This window comes from Muscardinus avellanarius (assembly GCF_963383645.1).
Source record: "Muscardinus avellanarius genome assembly, chromosome: 18".
Taxonomy (NCBI): Eukaryota; Metazoa; Chordata; class Mammalia; order Rodentia; family Gliridae; genus Muscardinus; species Muscardinus avellanarius.
The window spans coordinates 43,978,075-43,994,740 of record NC_137804.1 but is presented as its reverse complement, the minus strand read 5'-3'; the positions used below and the strand labels follow the sequence as shown (position 1 = coordinate 43,994,740).

Here is a 16,666-nt window from a genome sequence, read left to right as displayed (position 1 = left end):
AGCATGCCCAATTCTTGCCGCATCGCCCTGCTCCGGGAGTTCCTGCCTCCTGACCCTTGGGTGCAGGTGTTGGGGCTGCAGCTGCCCGGCTTCAGACCCCTCGTCTAGCCCGCGTGACCTCAGGTACCACAAGCTTTACCTCGTGTATTTTTTGTTTTTGCGGGTCTGGGATGGAACCCAGGGGCCTTCTACCTCTGAGCGACACCCCCAGCCCTATTTTTTATTCTTTTTTTGAAACAGGGTCTCACTGAGTTGCAGAGGGCCTCACTAAGCAGCTGAGGCTGGCCGCGAACCGCGATCCTCCGGTCTCAGCCTCCCGAATGCTGGGATGACCCGCGTGCGCCCCGCACGGGCCCCACGCCCGGCTTCACCCCGGTGTTTAACCCACTCACAGGGCCAATGGTGCTACTTGCCTTACAAGCTTTATTGGTGGAATTAACGAGTCTAAACCTGCCTTGTGTTTAGAGCGGGTGTGGCCCATGCTCTTTGCTCTGGGGATGGAGGGCTCCATGAGGGCAGGTCAGAATGGGACCCCAGAGACCCGTATCACAGGCAAGGCTTGTGGAAATAGCACAGCATCTCCCTGCTCCACGGGTCCTGTTTAAAGATTAAACACCGCAAAACTATCATCATTATTATTGGTAATAACAGCAGCAGCACAGACCTTCAGGGCAAGACCTGAGGGGTAGGCCATTTTGACCTGTGGAATTCCTTTTTCTTTGTCTTTTTTTTTTTCTTTTTGGTAGTGGGGATTGAACCCAGGGGCATTCTACCTCTAAGCTATACTGTAGCCCTATCTAATTTTTTTTTTTTAAACATGGTCTTACTAAGTTGCTAGAGGCTTTGGTAAATTGCTGAGGCTGGCCTCAAACCTGTGATCCTCCTATCTCAGCTTCCCAAGTACTGGGATTACAGGCATGGGACACCACACCTAGTAGAATTCCTTTTGACCTAAAAAATAAATAAGTTTACTATGCTATATTTTTATCAGCTGACTTTCTGCCCCATAATAGGTTCATTTTGGGCAAATCTCTTATTTTTACCTATTTTAATGTCCCTCAAGAATGATAAAGAAAATGAAAGCCCCCACTGGGTCTTCCAGGGACAGGGGTAAGAAAAGAGACATCTCAAAGATTCTCAGCTTCTCAGGGCCAAGACGGGATCCTGCTGTCGCCCGTGCCAGCTGCGGGTGCTCGCGGGCTGGACAGAGGAGGGGGAGGGTGCCTGCCCTGCCTCCAAGGCCCTCCAAGGCAGGAGGCCTGACCTGCTCTTTCAGAAGCAGCTCAAGCGGGCATGGTGCCAGCTCTAATCCCAGCACCTGGGAGGCTGAGACAAGAGAATTGCAGGTTGGAGGCCAGCCTCAGCAACGTAGGGAGACATCGTTTCAGAAGAAAAAATAAAATAGGACTGGGGTGTAGCTCAGAGGTAGAATGCCCTGGGTTCAATCCCCAGTGACAGACAGATAGGCAGGCGGGCGGACAGACAGGCAGGCAGGCAGGCAGGCAGGCAGACACACACACACACACACACACACACACACACACACACACACACGCAGGAAAATACAGAGGCAGCTGAGTAGGGAAGCCCGTCAGCTCCTGAGACTAAACAAGTCTTCCCGGAGCATCTGCTGGGTGCTTGAGGCGCCCTGCCCCGTGGGACTTGCTGCTGGCGTGAGAGTGGTGGCACCCGCACAGGGAGGCCGCCGCGCGACTAAACGGGAGTGCATGCGAGCGCCCTCCGGGGACGGCGTCCGCCAACCCCAGGCTCCAGCTCCTTGTATATCACCTCTCCCCCTGCTGCCCCGTGGCTTCCAGGGCACGCGTGCTGCTCCCCAGGTCCTACTCGCGGTCCCACTCCAGGGCTGCCCCACAGTGGGACACCGAGGCCGGCTGGACGGAGCCCTTCGGGAGCATGGTGGAGTCGCACATGTGCGTGGGTCGCGCGGGCGCCTCCCGGGCCTCTGCCAAGGCTCCCTGCCGAGGACCCCTCCCTGGCACATCTGGCGTGGCTGCATCCACACGCCGCCCCTGCCATGCCCTGCAGACATCCCGGGATGCCCAGGCCCTGCTTCCCGGCTCTTCCGCTGGCACACCGTTCGCAGTCTCCTGCTCCCCACGGTGTGAGGGCTGGAGCCCCGGCTCCTCCTGGTTCTTCCGAGGGTTAAGTGGGTACTAGGTAAAAGAACCCGGCCCAGGGCCAAGCACCTGGCACTGGCTTGGTCAGCGAGCACTTGTGGGTTCAGCTCTCCTGTGCTGGCTAGAGGGTGGGCTCCAGTGCAGCAGGGCCACATGGGTTCCACACGCCCCTGCACCCCAGCACCTGATTCATCCCCTGGATGGGGCGGGGCTCCATAGGTTACTGTTTGTGTCTGTGTGTCTGTGTCCCTGAGGATGAAGGACAGAACCCAGGGGCACTCTACCTGAGATACACTCTCAGCCCCACTTTTTTTTTTTCCGTACTGGGATGGAACCCAGGGGCATTTGACCTTCAAGCTACACCCCCGGCCCCATTTTTTATTCTTTATTTTGAAACACGGTCTCACTAAGGAGCTGAGGCTGGCCGCAAACACTGAGATTACAGGCGTGAGCCAGTGCGCCTGGCTTTTTTTTTTAAACAGTGTGTCACTAAGTTGCAGAGGGCCTCACTAAAATGCCGCAAACCTCCTGTCTCCTGTCTCAGCCTCCCAAGTACTGGAATTGCAAGTGTGTGCCACCGTGCCTGGCTCACCAATAACAACTTGAAACATTCTTCCTTGCCCTCTGGCCCCCACAGAGGCCGGCCCCCACCCGAGGCTAGGGCAAGCTCTGCCCACTCGACATGCACGCCCTCTCCGGGAGCCTCCCCAGCTCCCCCAGGTTCACATTCGCAGCCCTGCACACCCGCCTGGAGAGGCTCCGGGGTTTGTCTCCCCTGGGCCTTTCCTCCACCCCTGCCTTCAGCAGGTGGGCAGCACAGGCCTCCATCCACCGGAGGCTGGCGTCTACCTGGGCATCTGGGTGGCCGGCGGGCAGCCCCAGCCCTCCTCACTCCCCTCAGTCCTCCCAGGAGGAGCCTCCTTGGCCACAAATCCCACAGCCATCCTCATCCTCCCAGCCTGGATTCCAGAAGCTTCCTGCAATACAGCCTTGAAGAAACAATCTAGCCAGCCCAGGGACCAGGGTGGCCAGAGACTGCTACCTCCCTTGGGAAGCTGACTGCCCTCCTAGACCCGACTGTCCCCTTCCACATGACACTGGAGAACATTCAGGGCCACACCCCGATCGCACCGGCTTCCCTGCGGTCGAAAGCACCATCCTAAGCTTAACCCCCCACTTTCCAGATGGAAAGGTTGAGGCCCGAGCCAAGACAAGTTGCCCTAAGGGTGCCAGGCATCTGTGACTATCCACACGGAGGCCTGGGCTTCTGGGCGTGCGGTGGTCGTTAGGAGGGGCCTGAGCACTCGGTGGCCGTGCTGTGCTGGGGCTGGATTGGTGTGGATGCCCCCTTGAAACTGCCATCCTAAGCCACAGATTCTGGCCAGTTCTGCCTGTGATCTGTCTCGCCTTATCCTTTGTGCCAGGGCCAAGCCACCCGCGATTCCTTCCAAACCGCCCGCAGTCGACCGCAGAGGGGGTGACCCACAGGTGGGACCTGGGTGCCAGAGTCCGAGCGGGGAGAGCCTACACTGTCTGGGAAGAGGCGGGGGCGCTCAGTGGCAGCGCAGCGCTCCCTCCTGTTCTCCTCCGGCCTCTTTTTTCTCCTCCTGAACAAAGAGCCGTCTACTTCTGGCAGGTCCCGACCCAGCCCCAGCATATCTCAAGTGTCAGGACAGCGTGGAGCTGTTCTGTGTTGGCCCCACACACTGGCGGTGGGTGAGAGAGCTCGCAGGGCTGTCAGGGCCTGTCCTGATGAGCAGCCCAGATGGCCGCGCTGGCCCTGCCATCCGAGGTCGGCAGGCGCAACGGGGTCAGGATGCTGGTCCTACCAGTCCGGTCAGACTCGGGACCAGGGCCGGGCGCGGTCGGAACCCCCTCCCTCCCCACCGGGGGTGCACAGTGCCTCCTTTTGGGACACTTTGGTTTAGGAGAGTGAGTCTCCTCTCTGGAATGAGAAAATGTGGGAGAGAAAGATAGGGGAAGAGGCCCGAGGCCGGCGCCCACAGGGGCCCTGGGAGATTCTGGAGCTCCGATGTCCTCTGGGGCCCTGGTGTGGGTGCTGGCTGGGTGGAGGGGCAGGCGGTCAGTCATCTCACAGACCCCTGAGCCTCTGCCTGGGCTGGGGGAGCTGCGGAGGGTCCCGGGAGGGCCAGGCTGGTGGGATTCAGGGTGTGTATAGCAGTCCTAGGTCTGTGTGACCCCAAACACTTGGGTCTGTGTTGGAGCGCCCAAGTTTCTCTTTGTATGCCGGGGGTCCAAGTGACCTACGGTGTGTGTTTAGGGTTCTCAGGAAGATGGGTGGGGGAAGGCGTGTCTACAAGGGAGGAGAGGGGCTGGCCCAGGATATAGCGAGGGCCTGATCAAGAGGAGGGTTCTTGAGGAAGCTGAGATCCAGCGGGGTCAGGATCGGCAGCGTGTGCGGAGTTAGCCGAGTGTGCTGAGGAGTGATGTTAGGGTGCCCTTGGGCATGGGGGCTGCGGTGGGAGCTGGGACAGCCGACCGAGGCCTGCGGGTAGGGGTAGGGATGCTGGTTTCAGAGGTGAGGCAGGGGTGCTGTGGGGTCAGAAGGAAGGGGTAGGACCTTGAGGCTGGTCTCGTTGGGGATGGGAGGGGCGGGCCAGGGGCATAAGACAGGGTGCCAAGTCAAGAGATGGGGGGACATCGTGGCAAGGGCTGTGTAGATGGGGAGGGTTCCTGGCGATCGGGCAGAGGTTGGGTGAGGGGAGGGTGTCTTGGGCTTGGGGTTCTTGAGGGTCTGCGGAATGGGGGATGGGTGCGTCTTGAAGGGAACGTCGGCGAGGGGTCCGGAGGCTCAGCCTCAAGGGTGGGCGGGGGTCCGGGGCCTGCCGGGCGCGGGAGGAGGGCACGGTGGGGGAGGGGAGCCCCTCCCGGGGAGGGATGGGGCAGGGTGGGCGGGGGCCGGGGACCGAGGGCCGGGCTGGGGGCGCCGAGGCTCGCAGCGCGCGGGTCCCGGAGCGCGACGGCCTGCGTCGCGATGCTGCCCGGCCCCCGCCGCCGCGGCACGGAGCGCCGGCCCGAGCAGACGCCCCGGAGGCCCGGCCCGCGCCGCCCTACCTGCGCCGAGCGCGCCGCCATCGCCGTCCCAGCCTCGCCGTCCCGGGCGGCGCCGCCGGATCCCCGCCGCGCCGCGCGCCCAGCAGCCCCGGCCCGGCCCCCTCAGCCGCCCCCCGGGACCGCGGCCGCCGCCGGCTCCGCCGCTGCCATTTCACCCGCTGACAGGACCGACGCCCCGCCCCCGGAGCCCGGCCAGCCAATTCACCGCCCCCAGACACTCTGACTCCGCCCACAGGCCACGAGTGACGGGGCGGCTACCCAATCCGCGGTCACTCTGTGAGGCGGGCCCTGGCTACGGTCAGAGGTGGCCGCCTCTCAGGAGAGGAGCGAATTGAAATGAGGGGAGCGATGATGGATGGGTAATTCCGCCTATAGAAATGAAGAATCCAGTTGATTAACACCTAGAAGGGCCAATGGTGAGGTAGGAGCGGGTGTGTCTCTGAAGGAAGGCGTCAGCTCTAAAGAACCCTAGGCAGGAGGCCAGGCGTTTGACACTAAGCCCCGCCCAGATCCGGGCTTTCTGCCCAATAACGAGCCGTCCTGAGATGTCCATTATTATCTTCCCCTCAAACCACGGCCTAGGCGACTGTTGGGGAGCTATGAAGATTGACATCTAGGAAGCCAGTGACACTGAAGGAGGGCGGGGAAGCGACACTGTCTCACCAATGGGGCTGTGAGATTGGTGTGAGGTTGGCGGCCAGGCGGTGGGGTTTGAGGCCTGGATTGAATGAAATTGGGGCGTGGCTGCCTGAGGGCGTGGCCTATGCCTGTGACAGGGCGGGATCAGATAAAGGACCGGCTTCTGGGTTGGACGTGAAAAGGGGCGTTGCCAGAAAGCGCATCCTCTGCGCTGGGCTCGGTACCGTGGGTGGGGCGATCAGCTTGGGAAGGATTGCACAGTAGAGTCAGGCCGGATTCCAGGCTGGAATCAGTATCTTTTTTGAGGCTCAAGGTGTGCGGCATGTTCCTGCATCAAAGTTATAATCGCTCTGTGACCTCTGTTAACACGGCCTTGCCACCCCCTACCCTCCCAGACTGGTAGCTCTCCTGGAGGGGGACGCAGGGCCTAGGAAGCTCTGCAGGTCTAGACCCCAGCATTGCCCTGCACCTGGAAACTGCCTGAATATGTTGGATTAATGATCGAATAAGCAGGGAAGAAATAGGAGTCAAGGGACCATATAGGGACAGTCACCGACAGCACAAGACTCAGCAAAAGATACAAGGGTAGGTTCTGCAGCTGATGGGCCAGGAGAGGACTGTGTCATAGAAGGGGGGGGTGACATCATGCATTAAGAATGGGAGCAGAAGCCAGGCAAGGTGGCACATGGCTGTAATCCCAGTACTTGGGAGGCTAAGACAGGAAGATCACAGGTTCAGCAACTTAGCAAGACCCTGTTTCAAAATTTAAAAAAAAATAAAATAAAATAGGGCTAGGGTGTATAGCTCAGAGGTAGAATGACCTGGGTTCAATCTCCAATACAAAAAAAAAAAAAAGAATGGGAATTGAAAATGAGACAGAAATGGGAACCAAAGTTTCCCTCCGGGAGCGATGTGTCAGACCCTCCTGCGGTCTGAGCGCTCGGCCTGTGTGCAGCCAGGGTCAGTCTGCTCTGTGAGCAGAGCCGCGTAGGGAGAATGCTCTCGGCCGCTGGCGCCTCGCTGCCTCCGTGAGCCCTTCCTCTCTCTGCCTATCTATGCTGCACCTATTAAAATTCTGGAGCCGTTAAGAAAATCCCCAAAACATTCCTGAAAACCCGAGTGGTGGTAAAAATAAGTATAATGCATTCCTCATCTCTCCCCTTCCCCCATTTTTTAAAAAAGAACAGATCTGCTCCTCTCTCCTCTTGCAGCCAGCTACGCACTGGGCTCCAACTGTGGGGAGTCTCACCGCACCGTGCCGATTCCTCGCGGCCGAGAGGGGCCGCGGGCTGGGCTGGATGGCTGACACTCAGTACGGGGTCAGGGGCTGGGAGCGAGGCCAGGGCGTGGTGGGCCAAGGGGCGAGGGTGCTGGCTGAGTGTGGGGCGCAGAGGAGCCATCGCCAAGGCCAGAGTCTGGAGCCTCGCCGTAGGCGCCAGTCCTTCCCAGAAGTGATGCTCTCCGGAGAGGACAGCTTGGCGGGGCCACAGCTTGCAGGTACAGAAGAACTGCGGCCTCTGGCCCTACCCAGGATGTGGGAGACAGAGGGGCCTGCAGAGGCTTCAGAAAGCGGTGCAGGACCTTCAGGAAGCGGTCCGAGTCACTTCATTCTTGGGCCTTCTCACAGAGAGAGGCGGCAGCTGGCAGCTGGAAAGTAAAATCCCACAAAATGCCCGGCGCAGTGGCACATGCCTGACTCCCGGTCCCTGGGAGGCCGAGGCAGGAGGTGAGCAGGTATGAAGACAGCGTCAGAGGACAGCGAGACTCTCGGCAACGTAGCGAGACCCTGTTTCAAAACAAAAAAGCGGAAGCCGGGCGTGATGGCGCACGCTTGTAATCCAGTATTTGGGAAGCTGAAGCGGGAGGATCACAAGTTCTCCGTCAGCCTCAGCTACCTAGTGAGGCTCTCAGCAACTTAGTGAGACCCTGCTTCCAAATAAAGTATAAAATAGGTCTGGGAGTATAGCCTGGAGGCAGAAAAGCCCCTGGGTCCCACCCACAGTACTACAAAAAAAAAAAATAGGTCTAGGGGTGTAGCTTGGAGGTAGAGTGCCCCTGGGTTCAATCCCTAGTACCAATAAATAAATAAATATAATTGTTGCTATTATTATTTGATGGCATTGGGGATTGAACCCAGGGGCATTCTATCTCTGAGCTAACCTCCAGTCCTATTAAATTATTTATTTATTTATTTATTTATTTATTTATTTATTTATTGTGGTACAGGGGATTTAACCCAGGAGAATTCTACTTCCAAGCTATGCCCCCAGCCCTATTTTTTATTCTTCGATCAGAATCTCACTAGTTTCGGCCAGGCGTGGTGGCGCACGCTTGTCATCCCTGCGCTTGGGAGGCAGAGACAGGAGGATCGCGCAGGTTCGAAGCCAGCCGCGCGCACTGGCTTAGGAGACCCTGTTTCCAAATAAAAATGTAAAAAGAGGTCTGGGAGTGTAGCCCGGAGGTAGAAGGGCTTCCAGGAACCCCAGTACCACCAAAAAGAAAAAAAAAAAAAAAAGAAAAAAAAGGAAAATCTCACTAGTTTCTGAGACTGTCCTTGAACCTGCGATCCTCCTGTCTCAGCCGCCCATGTACTGGGGATTACAAGTGTGCGCCACGCTTGACTTTTTATTTATTTATTTATTTATTTATTTATTTGTTATTTATTTTTGCAGTACTAGAGATGGAACCCAGGGTCATTCTACCTCCAAGCTACATCCCCAGCCCTATTTTGTTTTAATTTTTTAAATTTTGAAACAGGGTGTCACTGATTTGTAAAGGGCCTCACTTATTAGCTGAGGCCGTCCTCGAACCGCCTTCCTCCAATCTCAGCCTCCCGAATGCTGGGATGACAAGCGTGCGCCGCCCCGTCCAGACTTCTGCATGTGGCCCAGTGGGCCTCGGCTGGTCTCGTACTCAGTCCCCAGGCCCAGCGCTGGGGAAACGCAACCCCCTGTGGCACCCAGCCTGCCCTCCTCACCCTCCCAGCAGCCGGGGAACCTAGACGGCCAAGACGCTCCCCACGGAGCGCCGTAGGGGCAGGCAGAGGAGGAGGAGCCCACGAAGCAGATGGAGAAGCGGGAGGAGGAGCCGGAGGCCGACCAGCAGGGAAGTCCTGGGACACAGGCTTTCTGGAAGAAGGAGGCGGTGGCCACCCGGGTTTGCGGACACTTGTCTTTTCAAGGTCGTGGTGGGAGACTGGCAGCCGGGAGGTGTGCAGGGTGCCGGGAGGCGAGGAGCTCGCGCTCTCCAGGACGTTTGGCGACACCTAGCGGACACCTTTGGGCTGTAGCGACCTCGGCCCCTGGAGGCCAGGGTGCTGAGGGCCGCCTCGCTCTGGCGGGAGCCTCTGCGCTCCCTGTCCTCAGCCCACAGCCCACGGCGGTCCCCTTGGGAGGCGTGAGAGGGTACAGGGAGCCCCAGGCTCCAGAACTGCACGCCATTAAGTTGCTGTTTTAACAGTCAACTTGGAGCAATTTATTATTCTGGCTATAACAACTCTAGAAATATCTAGAGACAGCCAGGCATGGTGGCGCCCACCTGTCATCCCAGTACTTGGGAGGCTGTGACAGGAGGCTTGCAGGTTCGAGGCCAGCCTCAGCAATGTAATGATGCTGTCATCAACGTAGTGAGACCTTGTTTCAAAACGAAAAATAAAAAGCGAATGTGTGGGGGGTGTAGTAGGCCCTGAGTTTAATCCCCAGTACCAAAAGTAAAACAAAACAAAATAAAGATAAAAATAAATTGACCCCAGAGGTATTCTACCTTCAAGCCACACCCATAGCCCTATTCTTTTTTTTTTTTTAATTTTTATTTTGAAAGAGGGTCTCACTAGGTTGATGAGAGCCTCTCACTACTGTTAAAGCCGCCCTCAAGCCTGCGGGCCACCGTCTCTGCCTCCCAGTTACGGGGACTGCAGGCGTGCACCACCGCACCCGGCTGTGACACCGACTCCAAGCCCTAGTCTTTGGAACCGTGGCAGAGAATCAGACACCAACGGAACGGAACGCATAACGGCGCGGGGGGATTTGTTATTTTATTTCTGCAGAGGTGGAGCTGGAAGCCAGCAGGCTTTGCACGGGCTAGGCGAACGCACCACCACTGACCACAGCCAGCTGCACGTGGGACTTCATCCAGGGGCCGTCCTGACTGGGCAGGGGCTGAACCCACCCCGGGAGAGGAGGGTCGAGCTGTCCCAGGGCAGGGTCGGGCTGCAGGGGACGGGGGCTCCGGGGCTCTCCAGACCTCGGTGTAGGACCCACGGGCTCCAGAGGGGCTGGGCAGAGCGCCCCGAGCGCCCCGATCTCTGAGGATGGGGGCAGAGGCCCTCAGAGCTCAGGGCAGGGCACCGCGGGCTGCTCACAGACCCAGAAGTTCTGTGTGGTACACCTGCCGTCATTCCAGCCATCACCGAGCATCTCTGCACAGTCCTCGTCCCCGGCGTTGTTGGGCTCCCCCTCTTTCCAGAAGCTGTGGGCAGCACGAGACGCAGCCCTGAGCCCAGGCCCACGCCCGCCCTGGCGCTCCCTGCAGGGGGTGGTTCGCGGGCCCCAGGCCCAAGCACTTGCAGATGGGAGAACAAGGCCAGGGCGGGTCTGGAGGGGGCTTCCGCCCTCGCCTCCCTGGGATTGCTCCATCAGAAGGACGCGCCAGTTGTGGGCGGCCGAGGCGCACGGGTCAGCAGCACCCAAGGGCACAAGACCCCGCGATTCTCCGGGTGCCCCGTTTGCCTTCTGACACCGAGTCAGTTTGGGTGCGGGCTTCCCGGCCCGTGCCTTCTGGAGGGTCACCTGAGCTGGAGGGGGCTGCCGTCCACCCACTGCCACGACCCTTCGTTGCTGTGGTCACTGAGGCCGATCCAGGTGCGCTGGCTCTTCCTAACATCCCAGTAACGCAGGAATCTCTGGAGGAGGGGGCACGGGGAGGAGGACCGCTCAGCGCCCCCTGCCGAGGGCGCCGCCCCGCGGGAGTCCTCTCTGCGGTCCAGCCTGGAGCCCCCTCGTGCAGCTGCAGGCATGGCGTGTGCGGGCAGCTGTGGGCCGCGCACACCCGTGGACAGGTGTGTCCTGGGGGGTTGTCCCGGGGTCCGAGGTACACACCTGTGTCCACACTTAATGTTCCTGGCTCCCGTGTGGCCTTCCCCTGCGCAGCTCCCAGGCCTGTGGCCATTCCTCCTCCAGGAAGCCGGCCCTGACTGCATCTCCCCAGCCCACACCACGGCGTGGCGGCCCAGGCGGGAAGCCGCCAGCTCACCTGCTCCGCAGCGCTGTTGATGACCACCAGCTGGGCCCCCAGGGCCTGGCAGGAGGACATGGAGGTCTCCCAGCTGCCCAGGGCCCAGGAGAAGAGGTAGCAGCTTCCCTGGAAGGGCTCCCAGTTCAGGGGGCAAGGACGGCACAGGCTTGCTGGGGACAAGAGGGCGGCTCGAACGCTGGCTCTGCTCCTGGGTGCCCCACCAGCCTCGGCTCTGGCACCCCAGGGCCGGGTCCCGGGGTCCAGCCATCTCAGCTCCCGGGACCCCGAGAGAGAGAGAGATCGCAGCTGTGCATGGGGGTGCCCACCTCACCCACCGGCCCTCCCAACGGCAGGCGACCTTACCACCCAGGGAGGCGTTGATCCAGGCCAGCTGCTGAAGGACCAGCTCCAGGCTCGGGCACAGCTGCTCCTGAGGAGCGGCCGCTGGAAGGGGGACTTAGTTACGGGGCACTGAGCCGCGGCCGTGCGGAGGCCGGCACATCTTGCGGCTCCAGGACGGCGCCGGAGCCCATCCGACAGGCCAGCGCGCCGAGCTCTGCCAGCGGCTTGCCCAGCGTGGCCAGCCCAGGGCGTCCTGCCCGCCCGCGCCTCCCGCCCGCCCGCGCCTGCTGCCCTTCATGGAGTCCGGGCTCACCCAGGCTGGCGTTGTCCTGGTGGTCCTGGGCCTCCGCCCGCGGGGACGGCTGGATCCTGGAAACTGGGGGGAAGAGCACGCCCCTGCATCTGACCCCGGCGAGGCCGGCTCCAAGCCGCCAGCAACCACCACGTGGAGGACGAGCCCCGCCTCACAGAAGGCGCAGGGCCACAGAGGGGCAGGGAGCTGCCCGCGACCACACGGCACGGCTGGGATGTGCCGCTCCGATGTCCCGGCTCCGGGACAGGGCAGATTTCATACCGGAGGGACACCCTCGGGCCGGCTGTAGCTCCGGGACTGTCTGCCCACCGTGTGGCCATGACCTCCACACCCCGAGGAGGAAACAGAAGGAACCCCTAAGGGGATTCAGGATGCCGGCCCCAGCGCCCGCGCCCAGCCTCTCCCGACTCACCGTGAACCAGCGTGGTCACCAAGAGCAGGAAGCAGAGGCCCAGAGAGGTCAGCAGGAGCAGCAGAAGCCAGGGCGCCCGGGTCGGACAGCCTGCAGGACCAGCGGACGGGCAGACACGGCGCGTCAGGGCAGCTCCGCGCCGGAGAGCACCCCAGCCCCTGGGCCAGCGCCCAGCACCTGGCAGGCTCCTTGAACTCCAGGTGGCCGCCTCAGGGTCCCTCTCGACGAACGCCTGGCCCGCGGCTGTCATCTTCTCCTCTGAACGGGCGCGACACCACCAGCTGAGCCGGGAGGCCACCGCGCCCGGCCCAGCTGCAGCCCACCTGCCCTCCTGGGCACGGCCTCACCTGGGCTGCCCAGGGGGCCCGGCTCCCGCTGCGCCATCTCTGCCTCTCTGCCGCTCTCCGCCTCCCCCGAGCCCTGTGCCTGTGTGACCTCTCAGGAAGGGAACAGGGAACAGGGTGGGGACCTCTGCTCCCCCCGGAAAAGCGGGGGAGAGGGATGGCCGCGCCTGGGAGGGGCCCAGGCTGCCCGCCTCATGGCCAGCCCGCGCCCCTCTGCGCGGGTCCTCTGCCTCAGGCCTCCAGGCTGAGTCCTGCGCGCTGGGAGCGAGCCGGCCGTCGGCCCCTGCTTGTACTCACCGGCGACAGTGTTCTACACGGTCCACGATGCAGTCCTGAGCTCCGAGGAGCCCCGTGTCCGGGCGCCGCAGCGGGCTTTGGTTTTGCAGGAGCTTCCCCTGCCCTCCCAGGGGCAGGGTGCAGCTGAGACCCCCACAGAAGAGCCACGCGGTGTGGTGGCGCACGCTTGTCATCCCAGCATTCAGGAGGCTGAGACGGGAGGCTCGCGGTTAACAGACAGCCTCGGCTACTACTTAGTGAGGCCCTCTGCAACTCAGTGAGACCCTGTTTCAAAATTAAAAATAAAAAAAATAGGGCTGGGGGTGTAGCTCAAAGGTAGAATGCCCCTGGGTTTCATCCCCAATACCGCGAAATAAATAAATATATTAATAAATAAATAAAAGAGGAGAAGCCCAAGTCGTTCCTGCTGGCGAGTGTGTCTGAGCGGAACACATGTCCTGTCCAGCCCAAGCCAGACAGGACCAGGCTCCGGGCTCCTGGCTCTGGGACCGGCCCCTCGCGGCCATCAGTCTCGGGCCACTATGGCAAAGCCCGGCGGGGCTGGCGGCTGCCACGCAGAGGCTCTGTCTCCCAAGTCCATAGCCTGGGAAGCCCGAGGTCGGGGTCTCCTTGGGGCCGGTTTGGTTTGGTGACTCACAGACGGCTCCTCTCCGTGAGGTTGCTAGGGTCTCCTCCGTTTATTATTTATTTATTTATTTATTTTTGCGGTATTGGGGACAGAACCCAGGGGCATTCTATCTCTATCTATCTGTCATCTGTCTATCTGTATCTATATCTACATCTATCTATATCCATCTATATCTATCTATATCTATATCTATCAATCTATCATCTATCTCTATCTATCTAATCATCTATCTATCTCTATCTATCTATCTATCTATCATCTAGTCTGTGCTGAAGTTGAACTGAGTTACATTCTCCCTCTGAGCTCTACCCCAAGCCCTTTTTATTTTACTTATTTTTATTTTTATTTTTTGGTGGTACTGGGGTTCCTGGAAACCCTTCTACCTCTGGCTACACTCCCAGACCTATTTTTTATATTTTTATTTGGAAACAGGGTCTCCTAAGCCAGCGCGCGCGGCTGGCTTCGAACCCGTGCGATCCTCCTGTCTCCGCCTCCCAAGCGCGGGGATTACAAGCGTGCGCCCCACGCCCGGCTCTTTTTATTTTTAATTTTGAAACGGGGCCCAAGTTGCTGAGGCTGGCCTTGAACCTGTGATCTTTCTGTCTCAGCCTCCCAAGCACAGGTGTTCAGCACCAGGCCCAGCTCAAGGAAGAACTTTCTGACGTCCAAGTACGGGGTAGTCTCCATGGCACTTGGCCCCATGAGACCTGATGTCCAGGAAAGTTTCCCAAAGTAGCAAACCCTAAAAACACTCACCTGCTTGGGATTCTATACATGTGTGCAGACATGCATGTGTACACACATACATGCACGTGCAAAACACATGTATGCAAGCACGTGCACGAACACATGTGCATGTATGCATGCCCGCATGTGTCTACGTGTGCATGTGCAACGTACACACGTGCAAACATGTGCGTGCATACAATGCACACATATATGTATTTGTGTGCACTGCGTGCGCACATGTATATCTGTCCTTCTATCTCAGCCTCCCAAATGCTGGGATTACAAGCGTGCACCACCACACTCGGCTTGTTTTAGATTTTGAGACAGGCTCCCACTATGTGGTCCAGGCTGGTCCCAACCTCCTGGGCACCAGTGACCCTCCCGCCCCAGCCTCCCGAGCAGCTGGGAGCGCAGGTGCCGCCGCGTGCAGCTGGACATTGCATTTTGCGGGGTGCACTCTGGGCGCAGGACTGGGAAATGGAAGGGGCAGCAGAAGAAAGTGTCCTCGCTGCAGGAATGTGCGCAGAGACCGGGAAGTGAGAGCAAGCGTGGAACTCCGGGGGAACTGAAAGTTGTCCACGGAGCCCCGAGGAGCCCGGAGGCAGACCCCGGATCTCATCACAAGACACTGAGCACAGGAGGAGAGGTCAGTAACGTGCACGGGGGACGCTCCAGCCAAGAGAACGTGCCCTGCTGCGATGTCCAGGGAAGTGACGTCCAACCGGTGATGGGGAAGTTGCGTCTCCTCCAGAGGGCAGCTGAGCCAGAGCCCCAAGCCTGGCCCGCCTGGCAGGACCTCCGCTCTGCCCCTGGGCAGTTTTGTTGCCCTTTTTTTGTTTTGTTTTGTCATACTTGAAATGGAACCCAGGGGCATGCTACCTCTGAGCTACACCCCCAGCCCTATTTTTTATTCTTTATTTTGAAACCGGGTCTCACTGGGTTGCAGAGGGCCTCACTAAGTAGCTGAGGCTGGCCGCGAACCGCGATCCTCCTGTCTCAGCCTCCCAAGTATTGGGATTATAAGTGTGAGCCACCACGCTTGGCTTTTTATTTTTTATTTTGAAACAGGGTCTAAGTTGCTGAGACTAGCCCTGAACCTGAAATCCCCTTGTCTTAGCCCCCCAAATGTGGGGGTTACAAGTGTGCGCCATCACGCCCGGCTTTTTATTTATTTTTATTTATTTTTTCGCAGTACTGAGGATTGAACCCAGGGGCATTCTTCCTCTGAGCTACACCCCTAGCCCTATTTTTTTTTAATTTTTATTTTTTATTTTTTGGTGATACTGGGAGTGGAACCCAGAGGCTTTCTACCTCTGGGCTATACTCCCAGACCTTTTTTATATTTTATTTGGAAACAGAGTCTCGCTAAGTTGCCGAAAGCCTCACTAAGTAGCTGAGACTGGCTTCGAACCCATGCGATCCTCCTGTCTCAGCCTCCCAAGGGCGGGGATGACAAGCGTGCGCCACCACGCCCGGCTTTATTCCTTTAACAGTCATCAATGGAAAGCCTGTCACATGCCAGGATCTATTCTTTTTAACATTTTTTGCCCCATCATAATTGTGCATGAACAAGGCGTGGTGGCGCACGCTTGTAATCTCAGCAGTCAGGAGGCTGAGACAGGAGGACCTGGGTTTGAGGACAGCCTCAGCTACTTACTGAGGCCCTTTGCAACTCAGTGAGACCCTATTTCAAAATAAAGAAGAAAAAAATAGGGCTGGGGATGTAGCTTGGAAGTAGAATGCTCCTGGATTCGATCCTCAGTACCGAAAAAAAGAAAGAAAGAAAGAAAAGAATTGTGCAGGATAGTGAGGTCCACGTGCCGCACTCTGACACGCACAGCGTCACTGTCCCGCGTCTTCTCCAAGCCTCCCTTCCCCCTCGGCCCCAGCCTCCCCTCCTCCCGCCTCTCCTCACTTCCCCAGGCCCTCCTCTTCCTATCCTCCCCGGTCTCTCCTGGCCGCCCTCCGCTCTCTGAGACTGGCTGGTCTCACGCAGCCCAAGGCTCTGAAGTTCTGCCCATTTTCCTGCAAGTGACATAATCTCACCCTCCTTTATGGCTGAGTGAGACCCCGCTGTGTGCAGAGACCGCGTTTTCTTTATCCTGATCTGTTGGGGGACACCGTGGTTGGCTGTTGTGACTTGTGCAGCTGTGAACGTGGGCAGCATCCGTCACTGTGCCACGAGCTAATTTTTTAATTTTATTGGTGCGCTAGAGTCTAACATTATATTATTATTATTATTATTATTATTATTATTATTATTATTATTCCTGGCATTGAACCCAGAGGCATTCTACCTCCAAGCTACACTCCCACCCAGCTTGGTTTTATTTCTTATTTGGAAACAGGGTCTCACTGGGTTGCTGGGAACATCACTAAGTTGCTGAGGCTGGTTTTGAACCTGCGATCCTCCGGTCTCAGCCTCCCAAGTTCTGAAATGGCAAGTGTGCGCTGCCATGCCCGGCTAGGTTGCTGTAATCTTCTGGGACCCTCATTCCTGTGGCTCCTCGTTGACAA

The 16,666-nt window shown here is 58.7% G+C and overlaps 1 protein-coding gene across 1 annotated transcript in view; it reads right to left on the bottom strand.

The window, feature by feature from the left end:
• Positions 1 to 5,234, bottom strand: part of EVI5L (ecotropic viral integration site 5 like) — a gene marked incomplete at both ends in the record, with an annotated part of 28,666 nt that extends 23,432 nt beyond the window's left edge. Inside the window, one exon of the mRNA XM_080715052.1 lies at positions 5,170 to 5,234. Within this exon, the coding sequence (XP_080571178.1) occupies positions 5,170 to 5,234 (65 nt within the window). The remainder of the gene's footprint in view (positions 1 to 5,169) is intronic.
• Positions 5,235 to 16,666: the final 11,432 nt, after the last annotated feature.